The sequence below is a fragment of the Pinus tabuliformis genome, chromosome Q (assembly GCF_031772625.1).
Source record: "Pinus tabuliformis cultivar Carrire ecotype Pingquan chromosome Q, CPIR1, whole genome shotgun sequence".
Taxonomy (NCBI): Eukaryota; Viridiplantae; Streptophyta; class Pinopsida; order Pinales; family Pinaceae; genus Pinus; species Pinus tabuliformis.
The window spans coordinates 335505646-335527118 of record NC_142296.1 but is presented as its reverse complement, the minus strand read 5'-3'; the positions used below and the strand labels follow the sequence as shown (position 1 = coordinate 335527118).

At 35.8% G+C, this 21473-nt stretch overlaps 1 protein-coding gene across 1 annotated transcript in view; it reads left to right on the top strand.

Moving 5' to 3' along the window:
* Positions 1 to 19169, top strand: part of LOC149219557 (uncharacterized) — a 30208-nt gene extending 11039 nt beyond the window's left edge. Inside the window, exon 3 of the mRNA XM_089386859.1 lies at positions 19065 to 19169. Within this exon, the coding sequence (XP_089242985.1) occupies positions 19065 to 19169 (105 nt within the window). The remainder of the gene's footprint in view (positions 1 to 19064) is intronic.
* Positions 19170 to 21473: the final 2304 nt, after the last annotated feature.

Here is a 21473-nt window from a genome sequence, read left to right as displayed (position 1 = left end):
AAGAAACACTTTGGTCAAACAATTTATCTATAGCACCCCACTGTGCTCCAATTGGTAACATCAAGTCTGGATCTTCATGGAAATCCATCCCTGAACATGGATACTCTTCGATGGCCATATCTTGTCGATCAAGCCACTCAAAGAATGCAAGCGTAAATGTAATCAATGAATGACCAACATGCCTAGCCATAAGATCTACCCATCTCTGCATCTATGGATCCCTAGGTCCAGATACACCCAGTGAAACAAGTTGTGGCTGCATAAGTGGAATTCTCTCCAAGGAGAAAGAAATTAGGATCGACCCATAGCCAAAGTTCTTTTTCTTTCCACTTTTCACCTTGGTCAGTTGTTCTTTCAAGGATGAAAGTACTGCCTCGCACCAGTTGAACACTTTTGGCTCTAAACACTCTAATGCATACTGCATGTATGATCTGTTTGCCAAATGTAGTGTCACACTGCCAGCCAATTTGGCAATGGTAAAGAGGATCGTCCTCAATGGTAAATCACTAACATCCCTAATGTTAATCTTTCCATCCTTGCTAGGTTGTGCATCTGGCTGATAGAACTATTGTATGTAATCTCTCATTGATTCACCCTCTTTGGAAAATCCAGAAAGTGAGATGGGGGCACCCCACCTTGACAGTCCAGTAAGAAAGTACATGTCAACGATGGTAATTGAGACCACTTTGTCTCTAATGTGAAATGCTTGATCGGTAGGATCCCATGAATGAACAAGGAATTGCAAAAACTCAATTTGCTTCCTCATACCAGATAATCAGAAATATTTGAGTAACCCGCAATTCCTTAGGGCCTCAACCGTGCCCTAGTTGTTTAGGTAAATCATATCCTATTCTTCGCGCTCTCATTATTTCCATGTAATCATCATTCTGATCCGATGAATACCTGAAAAGACAATCATAAGGTAATTTAGGATCCATTTCTTGCAAAAAACAGAATAATTTTTGGGTGAAAATAACTGAATGAAATTGGGTTTTGCACTCAACGTAGCCCAGCCTTAGGGATAGTGTGCTACAATGTAGGTAACCTTCTAGGTAAGTGCACTACAGTGCACCTTTCGATGATGAAAGGGTGTGCTAATCCCAAGTTTGAAAATTAAAACCCCAGGGGCCCCAAAAACTCAAAATTTTTGCCTAAAACTAAAAATGAATGCTATGAAATGAAAGAGAACAGAGATAGCTCCTACCTGGTCCAGGCGGTATGAGGAATGGTCCACTGAATCTCCCACAATAAGCTGGTCAACTTCGAGGTAAAAACTGCTCCAAAGCACCAAAATCAAAGGGTAAATGTGAAATGGTAAGAATGGATGGTAAAACTTGTTTTTATGTTTATTTCTTGCACATTAATCGAGTAAACATTAGTTTTTATTCATTTTATCCATGAAACAGGTGTTTTTAATCTATTTTTATGGTGTTTTTAGTAGGTTTGACAAATGACATGTAGAATTTGACGTGTTCAAATGTAAATTGAACATCTTTGACCACAAAGCAAACTTTTATCTCTTTTTCGAGCTTTGTTAAAAACGAAAAAGGGACCCCCTTGGAGTCCTCTTTAAGCTCTTTTTAGACTCTCTAAACATGAAAAGATTGCTGAGTTCTTGTCATTTCCAGCTCGTTAATGGATTGTAATTGATATCTACTCAGTATAAGTTTAACCCTTTTTTCTGGCTGAGATAGATTAACTACGAAAAAGGAATAAGTTGATTGAACATGGTCAATAGGTTCTCTCTCGTATTGTTTTATGCTTTTTTGGACTTGAGAGACAAATCTACGAAAAAGAACTTTTGGAGTTTCCTTTTCGTCCCTTTCCGAACTCTCTAAACATGAAAAGGACCAAGTTATATTTTTCGTTAAACTCGTTAAAAACATCAAATAATGACAAACTTGTCCATCTAGACAAGACTGAGTTTCACCTTCGCTAGACGCATACTCAAAATTGATAAAAATAAAGAGGTACTGGTCAGCAATGACTGGGGAAAATGGGAAAAGGGGGGGAACACTTTATGGTAGAAAGTCGCTCTTGAACATGACACTTTCACCTCATCACCATGACTATGTGGGTTGGGTCATTCAGCTTGATGGTTATCACACCATTGGTCTATCATACCATCCATTACTTTGTTTTGGGTCAATGCTACCAATTCATGTTGGCATCGTCGACATGTTCAAGAGAAGTCATTCAGTTCAAACTTCATCCTTTGCAATACCGTAAACCTTCATTTTCATGACCGCCATTCCTGAACATTCTGTCGTTAGTTGATTTTCATCTCTAAAATCATTTACCTCGTTTCATGTCGTTGATGTGGGATACATCAAGGACCTCTTGCGATAAGTCACTTCTTGTCAACATCAGCACATTATCCAAGACGTTGACTTAGAAACATCCCTTCAGTACCTTGAGGCTTGCATACATCAATGGCAGGTTTCTCGCTTCCAACGATAGGTTGACATCACTGGCCTTTGACCGAAAAACTTTGTATGGTGTTCGACATCAAATCATTTATTCACACCATGCGAAATGTACTTTAGTACCTTGAGGGTCATTATCATTATCGGTGATTCCTCTCGCATCTGTTAATAGCTTACATCATTGGTTGCTAATCAGACGATGTCTTCCTGTGTTTGACTTTAGATCATCAATTCACAAGGTTAGACTTGTACTTGAGCAAAAGATTGAAGGAGATTGAAGACCCCGAACCTAATTTCATCCATCAGGGCTGCAATATTTTCAGGAGTAGTAAATCAAGTGTACAATGGCCTTACAGTCATGGTCATCCATTCATGTGTCTATATCTATGGACAATTATATTTGTACATGTAATGAAAGTTTATAAGCTGAGCATGGGTATGAATTCCCTGTTAGGCCCCTATACTACTAGTGTAACCCCTTATTGTTATTAGTACAAACCACTTATTATATTGATGTACCCACGTAGTGCCCATATTGTTACTATTGTGCCCCATAGAAGCCCACTATTGTTATTATTGTGCCCTTACATTATTATTGTTATGTCGGCTCTGATTATGTTATGACCCCTTAGACTCCTATATATAAAAAAGAGGTATTTTCATTTGTATCATCAAAGAAGTGTTCACTTATGTAATGTAAAGGAGGTTTCCCCCTCAAAGAGGTTGAATTCTAAGACGTTGATATATCTTTTCTATCTTTTTTTTTAGCTGGTTTCATAACATTTAGTATCAGAGCTTTGGATTCTAGGGTTTCGCTGCTCCAAATAGGTCATCGTGGAATTTTCGCTATAATGTTTTTTTTGCGACGTTTCAGAAGCTAAAAAAAAACCCATTTGAGAAGACATTGCATTGAATCTCAGATCCGCATTTTAGATCTTTTTGCACTATATTTGCGGAGATATGATTTGAGGAAGTTGGTATTTTTGTAGACCCCTATATTACATTCCAAACAGGTGACCTGGGGAAAAGAGTCATAACTTTCTCTCTGAGCATCAGATTGAAATTTCATAAGAAGGTAAAGAAAAAGGATGGACTTTAGTTTCTTGTATATATTTTTCAGTGCCAAAGGTCGAAACAGTGACACGTGACACTTCATACAAGTTCGCTCTTCTAGGAAGGTCTATAATCAGGTCATCTTGGGAGATTGTGCATAACTCCTTCTTGGAGAATCCAATTTGGATCAGAGTGGTGGCATTGGAAAGAGGACATAAAGGGCTACGGCAGGTCATAATTTGAGAACTTAAAGATTCAAAAGTATAGAGTTACAATCGTTTCAAGACCGAGCTCCTAAAATCAAGAAAAAGCAAGATGAGGAAGTTTGATGGCAAGGATCGGGTAAATTGGATACTTCAGATGGAGCAATATTTTGATCTACATGGTGTACCACTATTACAAAAGGTATGTATTACATCTTCATATTTAGAACCAGATCAATTTTTATGGTATGAAGGGCTTTGTTCTCGTAAAAAACTTGTTACGTGGTCAATTTTCACGGAGGAAATGATAGCACATTATGAGGATACAAAGAACAACACCTTCTTTAGAGCAACACCACAACAATTGGAAGAAAAAAGACAAAAAGGGCTTTGTTACAATTGTGATAGCAAATGCACTAAAGGTCATAAGTGTGCTGAGAAGAAATTATTTTACATAGAATATGAAGAGGAGGAAGAAAAGGATCAAGAAACATCAAAAGAAGAGGATAGACGCCAGGACCCCACCCCAGAGAAGGAAGAAATGAATCGGACCATATCTTGTAAAGCATTGGCAAGAATTACCACTGCTCAAACTCTCAAGATAGAAGGACATATCAAGAAGAAAAAGGTGTAAGAAGTGAAATGTCACATCGAGAAAGAGGAAATGAATCCAACCATATCTTGTAATTCATTGGTTGAAATTACCACTCCTCAAACTATCAAGATAGAAGGACATATCAAGAAGAAAAATGTTCAAGAAGTGAAAGATCAGATCGAGTATCAAGAAATGAATCTGACCATATGTTGTAAAGGATTGGAAGAAATTACCACTCCTCAAACTATAGAGATAGAAGGACATATCAAGAAGAAAAAGGTTCAAGCAGTGAAAGATCACATCGAGCATCAACAACAGGTTCTCCAAATTTTAAAGGATAAAGCCACTTCAGTGCAAAATCAAAAAAAACAACAGGTAGATCAACATCGTAGTGAAAAATGTTTTGATGTAGGTGATTGGGTATTTTTACTACTACATCTCAAGCAAGCTATTTATGATAAGGAAATGTTGGCAATACTACATGCACTTAAAAAATGGCAACCTTACCGAGTGGCAAGACTCTTCAAGGATGAGGATGTGGAAGCATTGTTTTGTGCTATTTCTATTATCCAACCAGATTGGATAAACAAAGCAAGGGATGAATGGAAGAAGGACAAAGAAGTATGGCCACTTATTCAAAAGTTGCAAAAGATCCCAATTCAAACAATATTGCCAGAAATTGAAGAGGAAGGAAAAATCATATTGGAACCTAGAGAAGTCATAGAAACAAGAACCCGACAGCTACGAAATTGATCAATTTCAGAGTATCTCATCATGTGGAAGAACGTACCCACTGAAGATTCCACATGGGAGGACAAGAATTTTATACAAAAGCATCAAGAACTACTCAAGCACTGAGCACAATGATTTTTGAAGGAGAGGGGCATGTTAGGCCCCTATACTACTAGTGTAACCCCTTATTTTTATTAGTACAAACCACTTATTATATTGATGTACCCATGTAGTGCCCATATTGTTACTATTGTGCCCCATAGAAGCCTATTATTGTTATTATTGTGCCCTTACATTATTATTGTTATGTCGGCTCTGATTATGTTATGACCCCTTAGACTCCTATATATAGAAAGGAGGTCTTTTCATTTGTATCGTCGAAGAATTGTTCATTTATGTAATGTAAAGAAGGTTTCCCCCTCAAAGAGGCTGAATTCTAAGGCGTTGATCTATCTTTTCTATCTTTTTTTTGAGCTGGTTTCATAACATTCCCTCAGCAAGTTCATGAGAAAAAAACAAATTATCATGATATATGTATTGAAATTGATGCAGGTCACCTTCCACTTCGAAACCTTCTCTCCACAGAGTAAAGTATTTCACTCAACATACATATTTATGACTTCATGCTTTAGGGGGAAATTGTTATAGATCCATTTGGGCACATCAACCTCAATTTATAGATCATTAGGGCCCATCAAACCCTAGTTCAGTTGTTACATGCCCTAATGAAATCAACCATCAGAATGGCTCCTTCCTAAGATATTCCATGATTGAAATCATCCAAAAACTGCCTCTAAGAAGATCAGCGCAGGCAGGCCTTTATCAGGGTGCACTGCAGTGTAGCCTAGTACATTGCCAGGGTGTATTGCAACACACTTGAGCCCTCCTTGGCCTGCGCTAGGCAAATTTGAGCGAAATATGCATTGGGATTTGGAATATTCTTATCCATAGGATGCTTCTAGAAGTTTCCCAAGGCTATCCACTCCTTTGCGATCGAAATTGGATGAGGGAGGAAGTTAAGGAACATCAATCCCTTTATCCCTTCCTCCATGGAACTAAATCCTAAGTTTGGGAGGGCATTCATTGTCACCATTTATGGCACAACTTCATTCACCTATAAAAAGACCACTCATCTAAGTGACCAGGGGATGGAAATCATGGAATTATATGGAGATGGTGTTAGTATGAGACTTGAGTTGGTTTCAAGTATTGTAATGATGCCAAAATGTCTTGCTTGTTATGAGGAGTGGCACTGAATCAAGCAAATTCGGTTGTAACTCTTCCTTTTACTAATAAAGTGTTCAAAGCTTTTTCCATATGTTTGTATTGTTTATTGATGCTTTCATATGTGTATTATGCACTTGATTCCATTTTATGTTTAGTCAATAGATCATTATCATATGCCTTGATCGATTTTTGTCTTTTGTCTGTGTGCAGGTACTTTTCAAGCGGATTAAGTACGGAAAGGTCCAACAAAATTGGTCAAGGGAGATAAGGAGTAAGGGAAAGCTTCAGGTAGGCTTCTTTACTGTCTTATTTAATCTGTTGGTTATAGAAAAAGTAGAGAATTCTTTGCACTGTTGTTCTAGACTTAGCTACTAGTCTAGGGGTTTAGGCATTTATCCATAGACACTAAGACTTACCAAAACACCGAGTGCACCCAGTTTTCCATGTTTCATGCTTAAATAAAGTTATAGGTGACAAGCTCCTAGTTCAAACAATATTGCCTGAACTTGATGAGGAAGGAAAAATCATATTGGAACCTGAAGAAGTCATAGAAACAAGAACTCTATAGCTATGAAATTGATCAATTTCAGACTATCTCATTAAGTGGAAGAACTTGCCCGCTGAAGATTCCACATGGGAGGATGAGAATTTTATACAAAAGCATCCAAAACTACTCAAGCATTGAGGACACCACTTTTTTGAAGGAGAGGGGAATGTTAGGTCCCTATAATACTAGTGATTCATCCATTACTATTGTCATTGTAGCCCTTATTGTTATTTTTGTGCCCCTATTTCCCCCATATTGTTGTTATTGTGCCCCATAGAAGCCCACTATTGTTATTTTTGTGCCCTTATCTTATTATTGTTATGTTCGCTTTGATTATATTGTGACGCCTTAGACTCCTATATATAGAAAGGAGGTTTTGTCATTTGTATCATCCAAGAATTATTCATTTGTGTAATGTAAAGGAGGTTCCCCCTCAAAGAAGTTGATTTCTAAGTCATTGATCTATCTTTTTGTGAGTTGGTTTCATAACATACACAACTAGCATTTCCAGTCATGAAATTTCAACAAGTATCATATGAGGAAGTTGATGATTTTTCAAGGAGGATTAATCATATCATTGAGTTAAATCAAGAAAAATATGAATTTCAATTCAAACTTTGACAATATTAGAATAAGATGAAAATATTATTTGACAGAAAGGCTAGAGAAATAGACTTCAGACAAGGTCATATAGTTTTAAGATGGGATACCATAAGAGAAGACAGAGGAAAGCATTGTAAATTTGACAACTTGTGGTTGGGACCATTCAACATTATAGAAGTAAGAGATAATAACACTTTTATTTTGCAGAACCCAGAAGGACAATACTTTTCATTTCCAGTCAATGAGAAACACTACAAGCATTACATTCAATATTAAATATGCTTGTAGCCATGGTTCATTGTAAATTTCCAATTTTCCTTAAATTTCACTATCAGAGTGTGATTTTTACAACAAGGACTCCATATCCCTAGGAGAAGGCACATGGATCTGCAAGTTCTCTACATCCTGCAGGGGAAGCAGTCCCCACATGGAGCCAATGTTGTAACTTATTTTTATCATGTCATATTTTCCATTTTATTTTTATATTGAAAAAATAGAAAAATAAAAACATATATAAAAAAAGTTGAAAAGAAAAGAAATGAAAAAGAGAAAATAAATAATTAAAATAAGAAAAATGAAAAAATAGAAAAAGTAATTTGGATTTAAAATATATCTATGTGTGTGTGTGTGTGTGAAAATTGAAAAAATATAAAAAAATCCCAAAGTATTTGACTCGCTCATTTAAATGTCGTCATAAGTCTCATTCATTAAGTTAATCCTTTAGTTTAGATTAATGAGGGATTAATTATTTATGTTTATTATAATAAATCATTGATTGATATGATGGATTTGAAATTTTTATCCTTATTTGTAATAATCGCGCAATTTTTCATGGTCAAGATCATCCCTGCTTTGATCGATGGTGGGGGATGCATTCTTGACCCCCCCTTCCCACACACTTTCGATGTTTAATTGGGGAGGGGTGGAACTGAAAATTGGTCTAAATAAATATCATCGGGGGGTTTGTGTATGCATCAGAACATCAAACCCCCCACAACCCCCCCCCCCCCCCTTCTGAAACTACTTATTGCCTCCCCCCCCTAAAAACCACCTTTCTACCACTCCATTCCCAACATAACTTCTGAACACATTTCCACATGTCCCTCACTCATTTTCTCACCTATGATACCATTATCCCTTCATCCAACAACCAATTAACCATTGTATTTTCCTCACCAATGTCTAATTGCATTAATTAGATGCACCAAAACGATAATATTCCTGAATAAGCTTTAAATCATACCACCACCATTCGAATTATTTTCCTCTCGTCCTTTTGTAGCAATGTTGCTAATCTGATTTTCATCAAGCTCTAGTCAGTCACCATATCAACGAATGATGAATTTCCTGGTAATTCAATACACCCATCCTCAATTCAACATGACTTCTTCAAAGGGAAAGTCTAAAATAGTAATTGAGAGTCCAGTATTGCCCCTATCATGAATTTAGACAATCTTCCTTTACTATACAAGGAGTACAAAATCTGTGAAACCCAATGTGAGTTCGATCTCTATGATCTCCACAATTGGGAAAAGCAGAAATATCTTGATGTCAGTGATGAATTAAGTATGTGGGACTCCTTCTTGCCTCAATTCATTTTTTCTCAAATCCATTTCTTTCCATAGTTTGTTACCTGGTGTAATTTTAGGTACCTCCCAAGTTATAGGGATTTTATTGCCCAAAATAATGAATATTTATTCACTGTCACCCCTAAGTCGGATTCCCAAATCCTTCAGGTCAATCCTACAGTCCCCTTGTACCCATTTTTTGTAGATTCTCTTATGGAGATATATCAAAAACTCACATTCCCTCAGAGAGTTAAAATCTTTGAAACCTTTTTACCTGAAAATTATGAATTACTAAAAACAAATCCACCTTACTCCTCTTCCATATTTCCAGAGATGTCTGGGAAGGTTATCTCCATGGTTTCGTGTCTGTTAGGCTATCCAAGTGACCAGTGGGTCGATGAAGTAATTTTAGGGTTTTTATTGGTATTTTCAACAAGAAGAAAAACATCTTATATTTTCAATTATAGTGAGCTTCTAGTAGAATCTATTCATGATCAATTTCTCAAATTTTCTACTAGAAATACCTTCAAGCATCATGTTATGAAACGATCTCACAAAATGATAGAAAAGATAGATCAACAACTTCAAAATCAGCTTCTTTAAGGGAGCAACGTCCTTTACATTATACAAATGAAAAACTCTTGGATGATACAAATGACAATACCTCCTTTCTATATATAGGAGTCTAAGGGTTCATAATATAATCAGAGTCGACATAAAAATAATAATTTAAGGGCACAAAAATAACAATAATGGGCTTTTATGGGGCACAACAATATAATAAGGGGGTTGCACTAATAACAATAAGGGGTTACACTAGTAGTATAGGGAGCTAACATGCCCATCTCCTTCAAAAAGTGTTGTCCTCAATGCTTGAGTAGTTGTGGATTCTTCTATATAAAATTCTCCTCCTCCCATGTGGAATCTTCAGCGGGTATTAAGTTCTTCCACTTGATAAGATACTCTGAAATTGATCGATTTTGTAGCTGTCAAGTTCTTGTTTCTATGATTGCTTTAGGTTCCAATATGATTTTTCCTTCCTCATCAAGTTTCGACAATATTTTTTAAACCAGGAGCTTGTCACCTATAACCTTCTTTAAGCATCAAATGTGGAAAAATGGGGGCACTCGAGAAGATGCGGGAAGCTCCAATTTGTATGTCATAGTACCAATCTTTTGCAACACCTTGTAAGGGCATACTACTTTGGTGATAACTTATTATCCTTCTTAGCTTGCTTGAGGGACATTTGTTTGTATGGTTGTATTTGTAAAAATACCCAGTCACCTATATCAAAACTTCTTTCGTTGAAATGTTGATCTTCCTATTGTTTCATTCGATTCTGCATGAAAGTGAGGTTATCCTTTTTCTTCTTAATATGTCCTTCTACCTTGAGAGTTTTAGGAGTGGTAATTCCTGCTAATGCATTACAAGATATGGTCAAATTCATTTGTTATTTCTCCGGGGTTGGTTCTTGGTGTATATCCTCTTCTTTTGATGTTTCTTCATCCTTTTATTCCACCTCTTCACAACCAATGTAAAATAATTTCTTCTCAGCATACATATGACCTTTAGTGTATTTTATATCACAACTGTAAAAAAAGTCGTTTTCTCCTTTTTCTTCCACTTATTGTGGCGTCAACCTTGTAGGTTTTGGAAGGCTAGGAGCAACAACACTTCCATATTTATAATTGTGAGTGGTAGGATTTCTTGTTGCCATAATTTTGCTTTCAATTTATTTTTCCAGCCTAAATGCCTTCTCCAGTGAATCAGGTTCCCAAAGACAAACATCATGTTTAATGTTATCCTTTGAAGTCCCTATGAAGACATCAATCCTCTGCTTCTTTGGAATATCATTTACCCTTATATTCAATTTTTGGAAATCCTCAATGTGCTCTACCATTAAACCCTTTTGTTTGAGATTTATCAACTGGCTAAAGAAGGTTTTTCTCTTCGTATCCTCATAATGTGTTATCATTTCCTCCATGAAAATTGACCAAGTGACAAGTGGTTTACGAGAACAAATCCCTTTATACCATAAAAATTTATTCGGTTCTAAATATAAAGATGCAATACATACCTTTTGCAACAGTGGCACATCATGTAGATGAAAATATTTCTCCATATGTAGTATTGATGTTATGGGATCTTTCCATCAAAATTACTCATATCGATATTTGGAATATGGTGTGTCTTCAATCCAATGTTAGATTCTACGGTATTAACATTTATTTTTTTCTCATCATGAGTTTCCTCTACTACCTTTTCGTCATTAGGAGGTCTTTCTTGTAGCAACCTTGTCCCACCTTCCTTCAAACCTTCCATGTATTTCTTCAAATCTGCTTCCATACCATCGATATTATATTCCATGGCACATATAAAACTATTTATCTTAGTTTCGATCGCATTCTCCAAATCATCCATCCAATTTTGCTTACTAGTTGTTTCTATTTTCTTGATTTGAGTCATTATATTTCTTCCATTTAGGAGCTCGATATTTAAACAACTATAACTTTGTAATTTCAGATCTTAAAGTTCTAAAATTTTAGCCTATGGTAACCATCTGAGTCCTCTTTCTAACCCCACCAGTCTAATCAATATTGGATTCTTCAATAAAGAGTGATGCCAAATCCCCTATGATGACCTGATTATAGACTGGGTCAGTAGAATGAACTTGTATGACCTGCCACGTGTCACTTTCTTGACCTTCGGACCGGAAACAAATTATCAAAAAACTACAGTCCATCCTATTTCTATAAATTCTTACAAAATTTCAATATGATATTTAGAGAGAAAGTTATGACGATTTTCCCAAGATCGCCTGTTTAGAATGTAATTCGAGAGCCTGCAAAAACCATAAATGTCCTAAACCATATCTTCGAACATATAGCAAACCAAGATCTAAAATTCAGGCCAGAGTTTCATTAATAATTTACCTCAAATGGTTTTTAATTTCAGTGTTTGAACAGTTGTAGAAAACAACTTATACAGAAAATTCCACGGTGACCTATTTGAGATGGAAGTTTGGAGCTTGGAAAACCATAACTTCCTCAGAGTATATCTCCGAAAGTATAGTGAGACAAGATCTAAAATTTAGACCCGAGGATCATCCAGATTTCAGCTCCGGTTTCTCTTTTAGCTTCTGAAACATCGTAGAAACAAAGTTATAGCGAACATTCCACGATGACCCATTTGGAACAGCGAAACCCTAGAAGCCAAGGCTTTGATACCAAATGTTATGAAACGAGCTCACAAAAAGATAGAAAAGATATATCAACAACTTCAAAATCAACCTCTTCAAGGGCACAATCTCTTTTAAATTACACAAATGAACAATTCTTGGATGATACAAATGACAAAACCTCCTTTCTGTATATAGGAGTCTAAGGGGTCATAATATAATCAAAGCTGACATAACAATAATAATGTAAGGGCACAAAAATAACAAGAGTGGGCTTCTATGGGGCACAACAATATAAGAAGGGGATTGCACAAATAAAAATAAGGGGTTACACTAGTAGTATAGGGAACTAACACATCATTGTGTCCTTATATATTTTCTCATGTTCTTCTAAGAAGATAATTTTAAGTTTCCATTACAGAGATTAGATGCACAAGGAAACCCCCAGCCTATAGTTCATTGGACTTCCTTGGCAAGGAAGAATACAAAAGAGTTCTCTATCTCAGACTATGTAAGTCAATTTCTGCACATGGCCCTATGTATTTTGAGTAGTGATGTAATTATGAGGATTTCACTTGAAATTAAAAGAATTCTTCACCTCAGCAAGCAAACAAAAATTGGAGATTGGTATATTTACCATAATTACACAGAGATCAAAGTTTATGGATGTGATTTACCTCCTTACAAGTTGCCTAAATTTGTACCAGTCAGGGTTTTTGCACTACAATATATAAGACAAATGATGAATATGGATGATCTACACTTTATTTCTAGTAAGAAGAGGTTTCAGTTCAAATTGAAAGCACAGATAGGAGCATTCATTGTCAATACTAGAGCAATGACAAAGGAGGCAGATTCTATGTTAAAGCAAATGAAATTCAAATTGAGTTTCACCTAGTCTTATGACCGCTTATGCATTATTTCTAAATTAAGCGTTGAAAAAAAGACAACTCCTTATGTACATACACTAAGGCTACAAATAGAACAATATGTAAATCAAGAGGAGTGGCAGGAGAATACACTGCAAGAGGAAGAGGATCAAGTTGTTACTTCAACAATTTCACAAAATCCAGTTCCATAGGAGAAAGAAAAAAAAGGCGAAGAGAAAGTTTATCTCCTTCAGTTTCAGAAATTCAAGAGACAAAATTTTAGGTGTTTAAAAGAAGAAAGAAAAATAATACTCATGGAGACACTTTTCAAGTAACAAGTTCAGAAGAGTAGAAAACAATGGTACTAATAGGTTTACATACTACAACATTTCCTAGGATTGAGGAGATATCCCCTGATTGTCCTATGTCATCAGTTTCCCGGGGTACATAGCATCAAAATATTTTTGCTAGGTATAAATAAATCAAGAGAAAAAATGAGGCACTCAAAGCCACTACATACTCTCATTTTTGGAAACAAACCTCATCCACTCAACAAAGGCTTCTTTTTGCATTGTAAATAGAGAAGGGACAATTTTATCTTACATTCAGAACCCAAAGTTCTAGTTCCTAAAACTGGTAATTATTACAAGACATCTATTTTTTCCTTTTACACTAAACAAATCCATGAAATTGACCAAATTGATTTGTACAAACAAGCAGGTGAAATGACTTATTCCACTTTAACCATTTTAGCCATGGCAGCAACAAAACTACAGGTCTCACTGAACAATATTCATTCACAGTTAAATATGGGGGAGATGTCTTCTCTAGCCAAATATACCAAGATAAAATCATTGGAGGATATTGTAGTAAAATTAGGATATAATCCTGGTGATGTCAAAGCGACAAAGGAAATGATAAAACGTAAGAATGCTAATATCCAGGCACTAAGGAAGTAGTTGAATCTTCCAAATACAAAACACCCACAAGCCAAAGAAGTTGGAAAGTTGGAGATCGATAAGGAAAATATGTTCAAATGGTAATTGAACAAAACCTCCAAATACAGAAAATGGAAGATGAAATGGAAACATTATTAAAATAAAAATAACAACAACTCATTGTTTCAGTAGCTATCCCCATAACAACAACTTCTATTGAAGGTACTTCGATAGCAGGAACATCCATAACAACAATTATTCCAGCAGACACACACTCAGGTGATATGGAAGAATATTTATCTAAACCCATGGGAGACTTGACACTCAAAGGTCAAGAAATTGGAAAACTCAATTTACAATTGCAAAAACTATAGGAACAAAAACTGAAGACTCATAATGCATATGTAGCTAAAATAAAGAAAAAAATTAAGTTAACAAAACAAATAGCTACATGTGAAAGTGAATCAGTAATGGCTCTCAGACCATTTCTCAAGAAAAGGAAAGCATATGGTTAGATATAAATGAATCTATGATTTACTTGTGGCCATCTATAGAGATGATTTTTGAATAGGAAGAATTGTTGCAGAAGTCAAAGGAAATAGTGGCAGAGGTGAAGAGAGACCTGGTTCACAAACAAGGAGATGCTACCAAATTAATCAGAATTCTAAACTCTAAAACAAAGGACGAGCTTGAAGAATGTGGAATTGAAGACAAAACAAAAACTTTCCTCGAAGTGAGAAGAGTGTTGAGCAAAAGAAACTTAATTCTTCAGTTAGAAAATAAGTGTCATAATATGGAAGTTCGTATTAACAAGTTTCATAGAAAATTTGACATTTTACACCAAAAGGGACTTCCAGGTCTTCAGGGCATTGGTGATAAGTTAATTCCTCTTGAATATTATCAGCATAGACTACATCACATTGCAGTGGATAAGGAAAAATTTGCAAAACTTAAAGGGGCCATCAATGGTAAAGATTTCGTCGAGAGTTTGAGTTATGATTTACTAATTCAACATGAGGTAAAACATTTATTCATAACTAAACCAACTTTTGGGAAGTATACTGAAGTTGATGAAGCAAACAGAAATCTAATAAAGTTTTCCATTCCTAATGAGGAAAGATGGGACAAACTATGTGAGCTAATCGACTGACATGGTAGTAGATGTTTCAGAAACAAAAGACAGAATTCCAAGAACTTAAAACATAACAACAACTTTTTCGGCTCCATTCATCAGCAATTTTCCTCGAATTCTATGTAAGATGTCAAATTAGTTCAGATTTCCTATTTTCTAATTCTATTTTTGTAAAAAATTCAAATCCGCTGAACTAGATATTTTATAATAATTTTTTTGATTAAGTCTAGATATTTTTAGAAGAAACTCTATAAATATATTATAATTTGAACTAAGAAGGGTTGAACCCTTGTAATAAGCTATTGAGAACGATTGTAATTTTCTGAGCTATTTCTGAAATTAATAGAAGGATTATCGACTCATTTTGAAGTAGCTTGTGTTCTCCTATGAGTTTCTTATTATGTTTCCATATTTATTTGTTTCTACACATGCTTAAAGTTGATAGGAAATCTAGGTAAGATAAGATTGAATATCAATCTTTCTGAAATCCCCTACAAAGTTATAATCAATTACAATGATTAATTAACTCAAATTATTTGTTTAAGTTGATTCCTCTACATAATTTAGTTGTTGCTTCCTATTATCTTTACATATCTTATGTTTGGTTGTAAAAGGTTTTTACATGCATCATCTATATATGACAAGTTAAACATTTTATTTGAATGTTTAACGAATCATAAAGATCATCTTAAATTCTACCTTTCATAAATAATTTAAAGATTAATTATGTTAAAGGTGAAGAATGAACCCTTTTAATATAAAAGAGATAATTAGGATCTACATTTGTTTAATAGTTTAAAACATTGGTCATCCAAACCCCAAATTAAAAAAAACATTTTAGATGTTTTGACATAATTCTTTAGCCTAGAATTGTCTACAAAGGACAACATCAAATTGGCGCTGTTGCCAGGGAACGAAAATTTGATGTTTCTTTCCTGAGGACAATGATAAAGCTTTCTTATTAAAAGTGAATAAGAAGTTAGTTGGCTAAAATAATTCACCCGGTGACTCCATTAGGTAAAACTGGCTTCATGGAAGCATACTAGGTCTCATTTTGGCTTTGACCTTCAATATCCATTATCAGATCCTGCAAGGTTAGTGAGAAATGCCACTGCCAAGCGTAGATTAGAATCATATTCTTTTATTCCTACATCTTTTCCACCTGAAAATACATCACAACCTGATCCTTTTAAACCTATTCCAATTCCTACAGAGTTATAATATCTACCACCAAATGTGTTAGAAGTATTATCTAAAGGAGTTGACCTTCAATCAACTCTATTGGTTCATCAATTTGAATCAATTCACCTTCCCATTTCTACTTCATAGATACCTAATCCAGAATCTCAATTAGGGCTTCAATTACCTAATTTCAAACCAACTAATTTCTTCTGTGATACATACCTACCCACCTAATTCTATCAAACCTGAGGAAGGTTTTACTATTTATACCAATCCTTTCGATTTTGAGGAAGAAGATAAATCTATTCCAAAAGTTCAGAAATTAGTTATCCCTTCTCAACTTATTCAACCCCCTTCTATCTCCTATCATACCTCTTCATCTCAAGTAATATCTTCCTGACATCCTTCTTCATCTTCTTCTTCTTCTTCTTCATCTTCACCTACATAACCACATTCAATGGCTAGCTTAAGGCCAATCATAGCAGCTCGTTATGCAACATTAATCCTTCCTCTTGCAGCTCAAGTCCATCCTTTTTTCAAGATGGATATCTGAAACATTTATGAGTGTGTATTCATTTCTTTGTTACACAACTTCATTAAGGAATTCTTTTAATATGCTTATGCTAAAGTGATACAAGCTAGTGAAGTACAACATATGCATCACTATGCTTATTTTCTCCCTCAGGATGCATTCATCACCAATAATTCTTATGATCAATTGACCATAAAATCTAAGAATTCTATACCTTGGGGTCATGTTGATTGGTTTAAAACCCCATCTATCACTTTGGATGTCTTCAAGGAAGTAACATGGCTAACATTTCCCCCACTATTAAAGTGGATATTTTTATTAAGCCTAACATTATCAAACACATTCTCTTTTATGCATTATATTCCCTAAAGCTTGTGGCTGATAAAGCCTTGTTCTAATATTTTTGAGATGTATTCATTTTATTTAGAAATTCCTAGATTTGAGCCTATCATTTTAAAATACCATATTGATACATGTCCTAATACATCACCATTATGGTAGAAATGAAGGATTATTTATATTAGTAAGACTCTATGCATTGAATCCTACATTAACAAACATTTTCAACATGTTTTGAATTGTTGGATCACATACACCATTTTGATATCTAATCTGGTCCCCATCAACAAGAAGCGAGGCATTGTTAATGCCTTCATTGATTTCCATAATCATAATAAGGCATTGTGCATTAAATCCTACATTAACAAACCTTTTCAACATATTTTCAATTATTGGATATCTTACACCACTTTTATATCTAATTTGATGTCGATCAATAAGAATTAATGCATTGTTCATGTCTCTATTGGTTTCCATGATCATAATGGGGCCTATGGCAAACATAATTACCCTACTCCATTAATTGACAAATTTATTTATGGTTGTGTGGGGCATGGAGTTTTATTATTTATTGATGGATTCTATGGCTATAATTAGATTTGAATTCATCCCAAAGACTAGTACATGACCGCTTTTACCTCTCCTTGGTGAACAATCAACTATAATGCCATGCCCTTCCATTGAAAAATCACAATTCCACTTTCTAGTGGGTTGTGCAATAGTGTTTAAATTACTTGGCTGGCATCATTCTTTCGTATATCAATGACCTAATGGCTCATTGAAAGAAATGTTCATAGCACCTAGAATATATTCAAAAGGTTTTTGTTAGTGTCAGAAGTATCATATTTAATTGAACTCGCTTAACTGTATATTTTGCATTACTGTTGGTCATTTTCTAGGGTTCATTTACTCTCCAATATTGATAGCAAGGCCCTATACCTATACAACTATTTCAACGAATAGAAACAGTCATTTTGTTGTAAAATGTAGAATTTGTAACATAGATATAAATTTTCATTATTTGTAAACTTAAAAATATCATAAATTTTATATTTTCATTATTACAAATAATAAACATAATTATTGCACTATGGAAGAGATGATGTAATGCCTTGGCATGTTATGTTATCCAACATTTTTGATTTGGTCAAATTACATAAAAAAAAAAAAAAATAAAAAAAAAAAAATAAAAAAAAAAATAGAACATATATACATATATATGAAACCAATGTAAATCCATCTTAACTTTGATCTATCAAGCATAGAGAGGGATCACATCTTTTGAGGTGGAAAGTTTTCCTCAAGTTTTACACCTTGGGAGATTTGATCTCTGTAGATCCATAGTTAAGATGGATCTACTCTAGTCCATTTCATTTTCACATTTTTATTTTAATGTATTAGTTATTACTTACCAATATAAAATTAATCTTAAATGAGATAAATCTATTTAGAAATTATTCCAAATATTAGGGTGTAGTATCTTGAGGTTTATGTATGGAGTTGATGGCTAGGTGTTATAGATAGCAAGTAACTCTTCATATGATCATGGTAGTGATGAGATGAATGTCATAGGGATGGATGTCTACCACATTATGGACCACCTTCATGATTGCTAAGTATTTTGTCATGAGTTAGTGTTTCACATTTGGCCAAGTGTTATGTTTTGGTTTTTTGGGAAATTTTTAACTTAGTCATCTCTTCGCTATCAAATTCAAGTTAATCTAAATGTAGTGCGCAAGCGGAAGAAAGAATATAAGTCATTGTTCAGTTTGGCACTAAATGTTGATATTTAACTGATATTGTGTTTTAAATTGATGTCATAATTTGAGAAGGCCACTTCTTTTGGCTAAAAAAGAAAAGAAGAGTAATCTTTGACTTTCTTTTATTGTGATGTAGTTTGCTGATCATTTCAATTCATATTTTGCTGTTCTTTGGGGCAGGGGCAAAAAGAAGGAAAGCAGAGTAATGAGACGTGGCAAGCATCAATCTTTGACTTCCGTTTACAGAGATGCAATTTGTTTATCAATTCATATTTTAAAATTTAGAGTGAGTCGCAAGCATGTTTACCACGACATTGAAATCTCCAACACATATTAGCTATCCTTTTGGTGGAGTCTCGAGTATTACATCTCGAGCGTGGGAAGCACGTCGTTAAAGCCCGCATCCTCATTCAAATGTATAAATACACCCCGCATCTCGGAACCTGAACATGCATCCATCAGATATTCAAGGAGATTTAAGAGTAGCCAAAGGACTTGATCATGATGGAATACTGGAGGTTGAGAAGAACAACTCCTGTTCTTCTTCTCGTTGTTTTCTTCGCTGTTCATGCATTCATGCTTTCCCTGGCTGCCGACTCTTCAAACAGCTTTGAGGGAGACTTAAACTTCTATTACAAATACGAGTCATCTGCCGAGAAAGAGACGGGAAGGCACCACTACAAGTCTCCATCTCCTCCAATTCCCTATTATTACAAGTCTCCCCCACCACCATCCCCATCTCCTCCTCCTCCCTATTACTACAAGTCTCCACCACCAGCATCCCCATCTCCTCCTCCTCCTACCTATTACTACAAGTCTCCCCCTCCACCATCCCCATCTCCTCCTCCTCCCTATTATTACAAGTCCCCTCCACCACCATCCCCTTTTCCTCCTCCTCCCTATTACTCCACATCTCCACCACCACCCTCCCCATCTCCTCCTCCTCCCTATTATTACAAGTCCCCTCCACCACCGTCCCCTTTTCCTCCTCCGCCCTATTACTACACGTCTCCCCCTCCACCATCCCCATCTCCTCCTCCTCCCTATTACTACAAGTCTCCCCCTCCGCCATCCCCATCTCCTCCTCCTCCCTATTACTACAAGTCTCCACCACCACCCTCCCCATCTCCTCCTCCTCCCTATTATTACAAGTCTCCCCCACCGCCATCCCCATCTCCTCCTCCTCCCTATTATTACAAGTCTCCCCCACCGCCATCCCCATCTCCTCCTCATCCTCCCTATTACTACAAGTCTCCCCCACCGCCATCCCCATCTCCTCCTCCTCCCTATTACTACAAGTCTCCCCCACCGCCATCCCCATCTCCTCCTCCTCCCTATTACTACACGTCCCCTCCTCCACCCTCTCCATCTCCTCCTCCCCTCTATTACTACAGATCTCCTCCACCGTCGTCTCCATCTCTGAACTGGCTCAACAAATACCTATATAAGTCACCACCTCCTCCACCATATCGCTATGTGTCCCCGCCTCCTCCTCCCCCACAGTACTACAAGTCCCCTCTGAACTTGCTTAACAACTACTTATACAACTCCCCTCCTCCTCCCCCGTATTACTACAAGTCGCCCCCACCACCATCATGGTCCCCTCCTCCTCCCTATTACTACAACTCTCCGCCGCCAACACCAATCTATTAATGAGAACGTGAAGGTACTTTTGTTATTGTTGCAAAATTCTTGGGTGCAGCCAGCAAGCTATTTAGAGTAGCGGATTTAAACTGTGTTACCATAGATTATAATAGAATTTCAAATAGTAGCAGGTTTCAACTGTCTTACTATAGATTATAATAGAAGTTCTCAGTATGTAATTGGTTTCTATAACTCTTCATAAATTTGGTTGCTTTGGTTTCAAGCGATCGTGTGCTCTTCTGCTTTTGGTTTTGCAGAGTGAGTGGAGCTCCTTATCCTTCTTCACAACGTCAGGACGTCATATGAAAATGTTGCATAAATTCAGAAATAAAAGCGATGCGAGTGCCATAAATTGATTGTCGGAGGTGAGACGAGATAGAGATGGATTGATCGCATGCGATCGATTCTTCAATTTTTAAATTCAGTTTGTTAATTCGTTAATTGAGTATGGATGGCAATAAAGCAGTTACCATATTGTACCGTCTGACCATCATTGTTTCAATAAATATTTCATTGCATTCATTGTAATAATTCGCACTCTCCTCAAGTTGGCATTTATCTCGCAATCACCATTCTGAAAACGCGTTGCTTCCTATATTTTTTTGCAATTGATTAATACAAACATCAGAAATCAGACCGCATAAGCAATGTAACGACAAACTAAAACAATCTATCATTTGAAAATAATTTAACATCAAGATTTCTAACCTATTTATTTGGGTAGCTTCACACCCATACTTGTGAGGATCAAAGTTGGTAAACGTAAATAATATTTGTTTGAGCTAACATTAACAATAACCGTAAGGTGACATCATCATGATGTTGGCATTCCCAATCGCACTTGAACACGTGGCAGTGGAAAATTCAAGAATTTTGTAAAGGTAAATAATATTTCAAACCATCCATGCACATATCAAACACTTTAAACCAGATTATAATCCATAT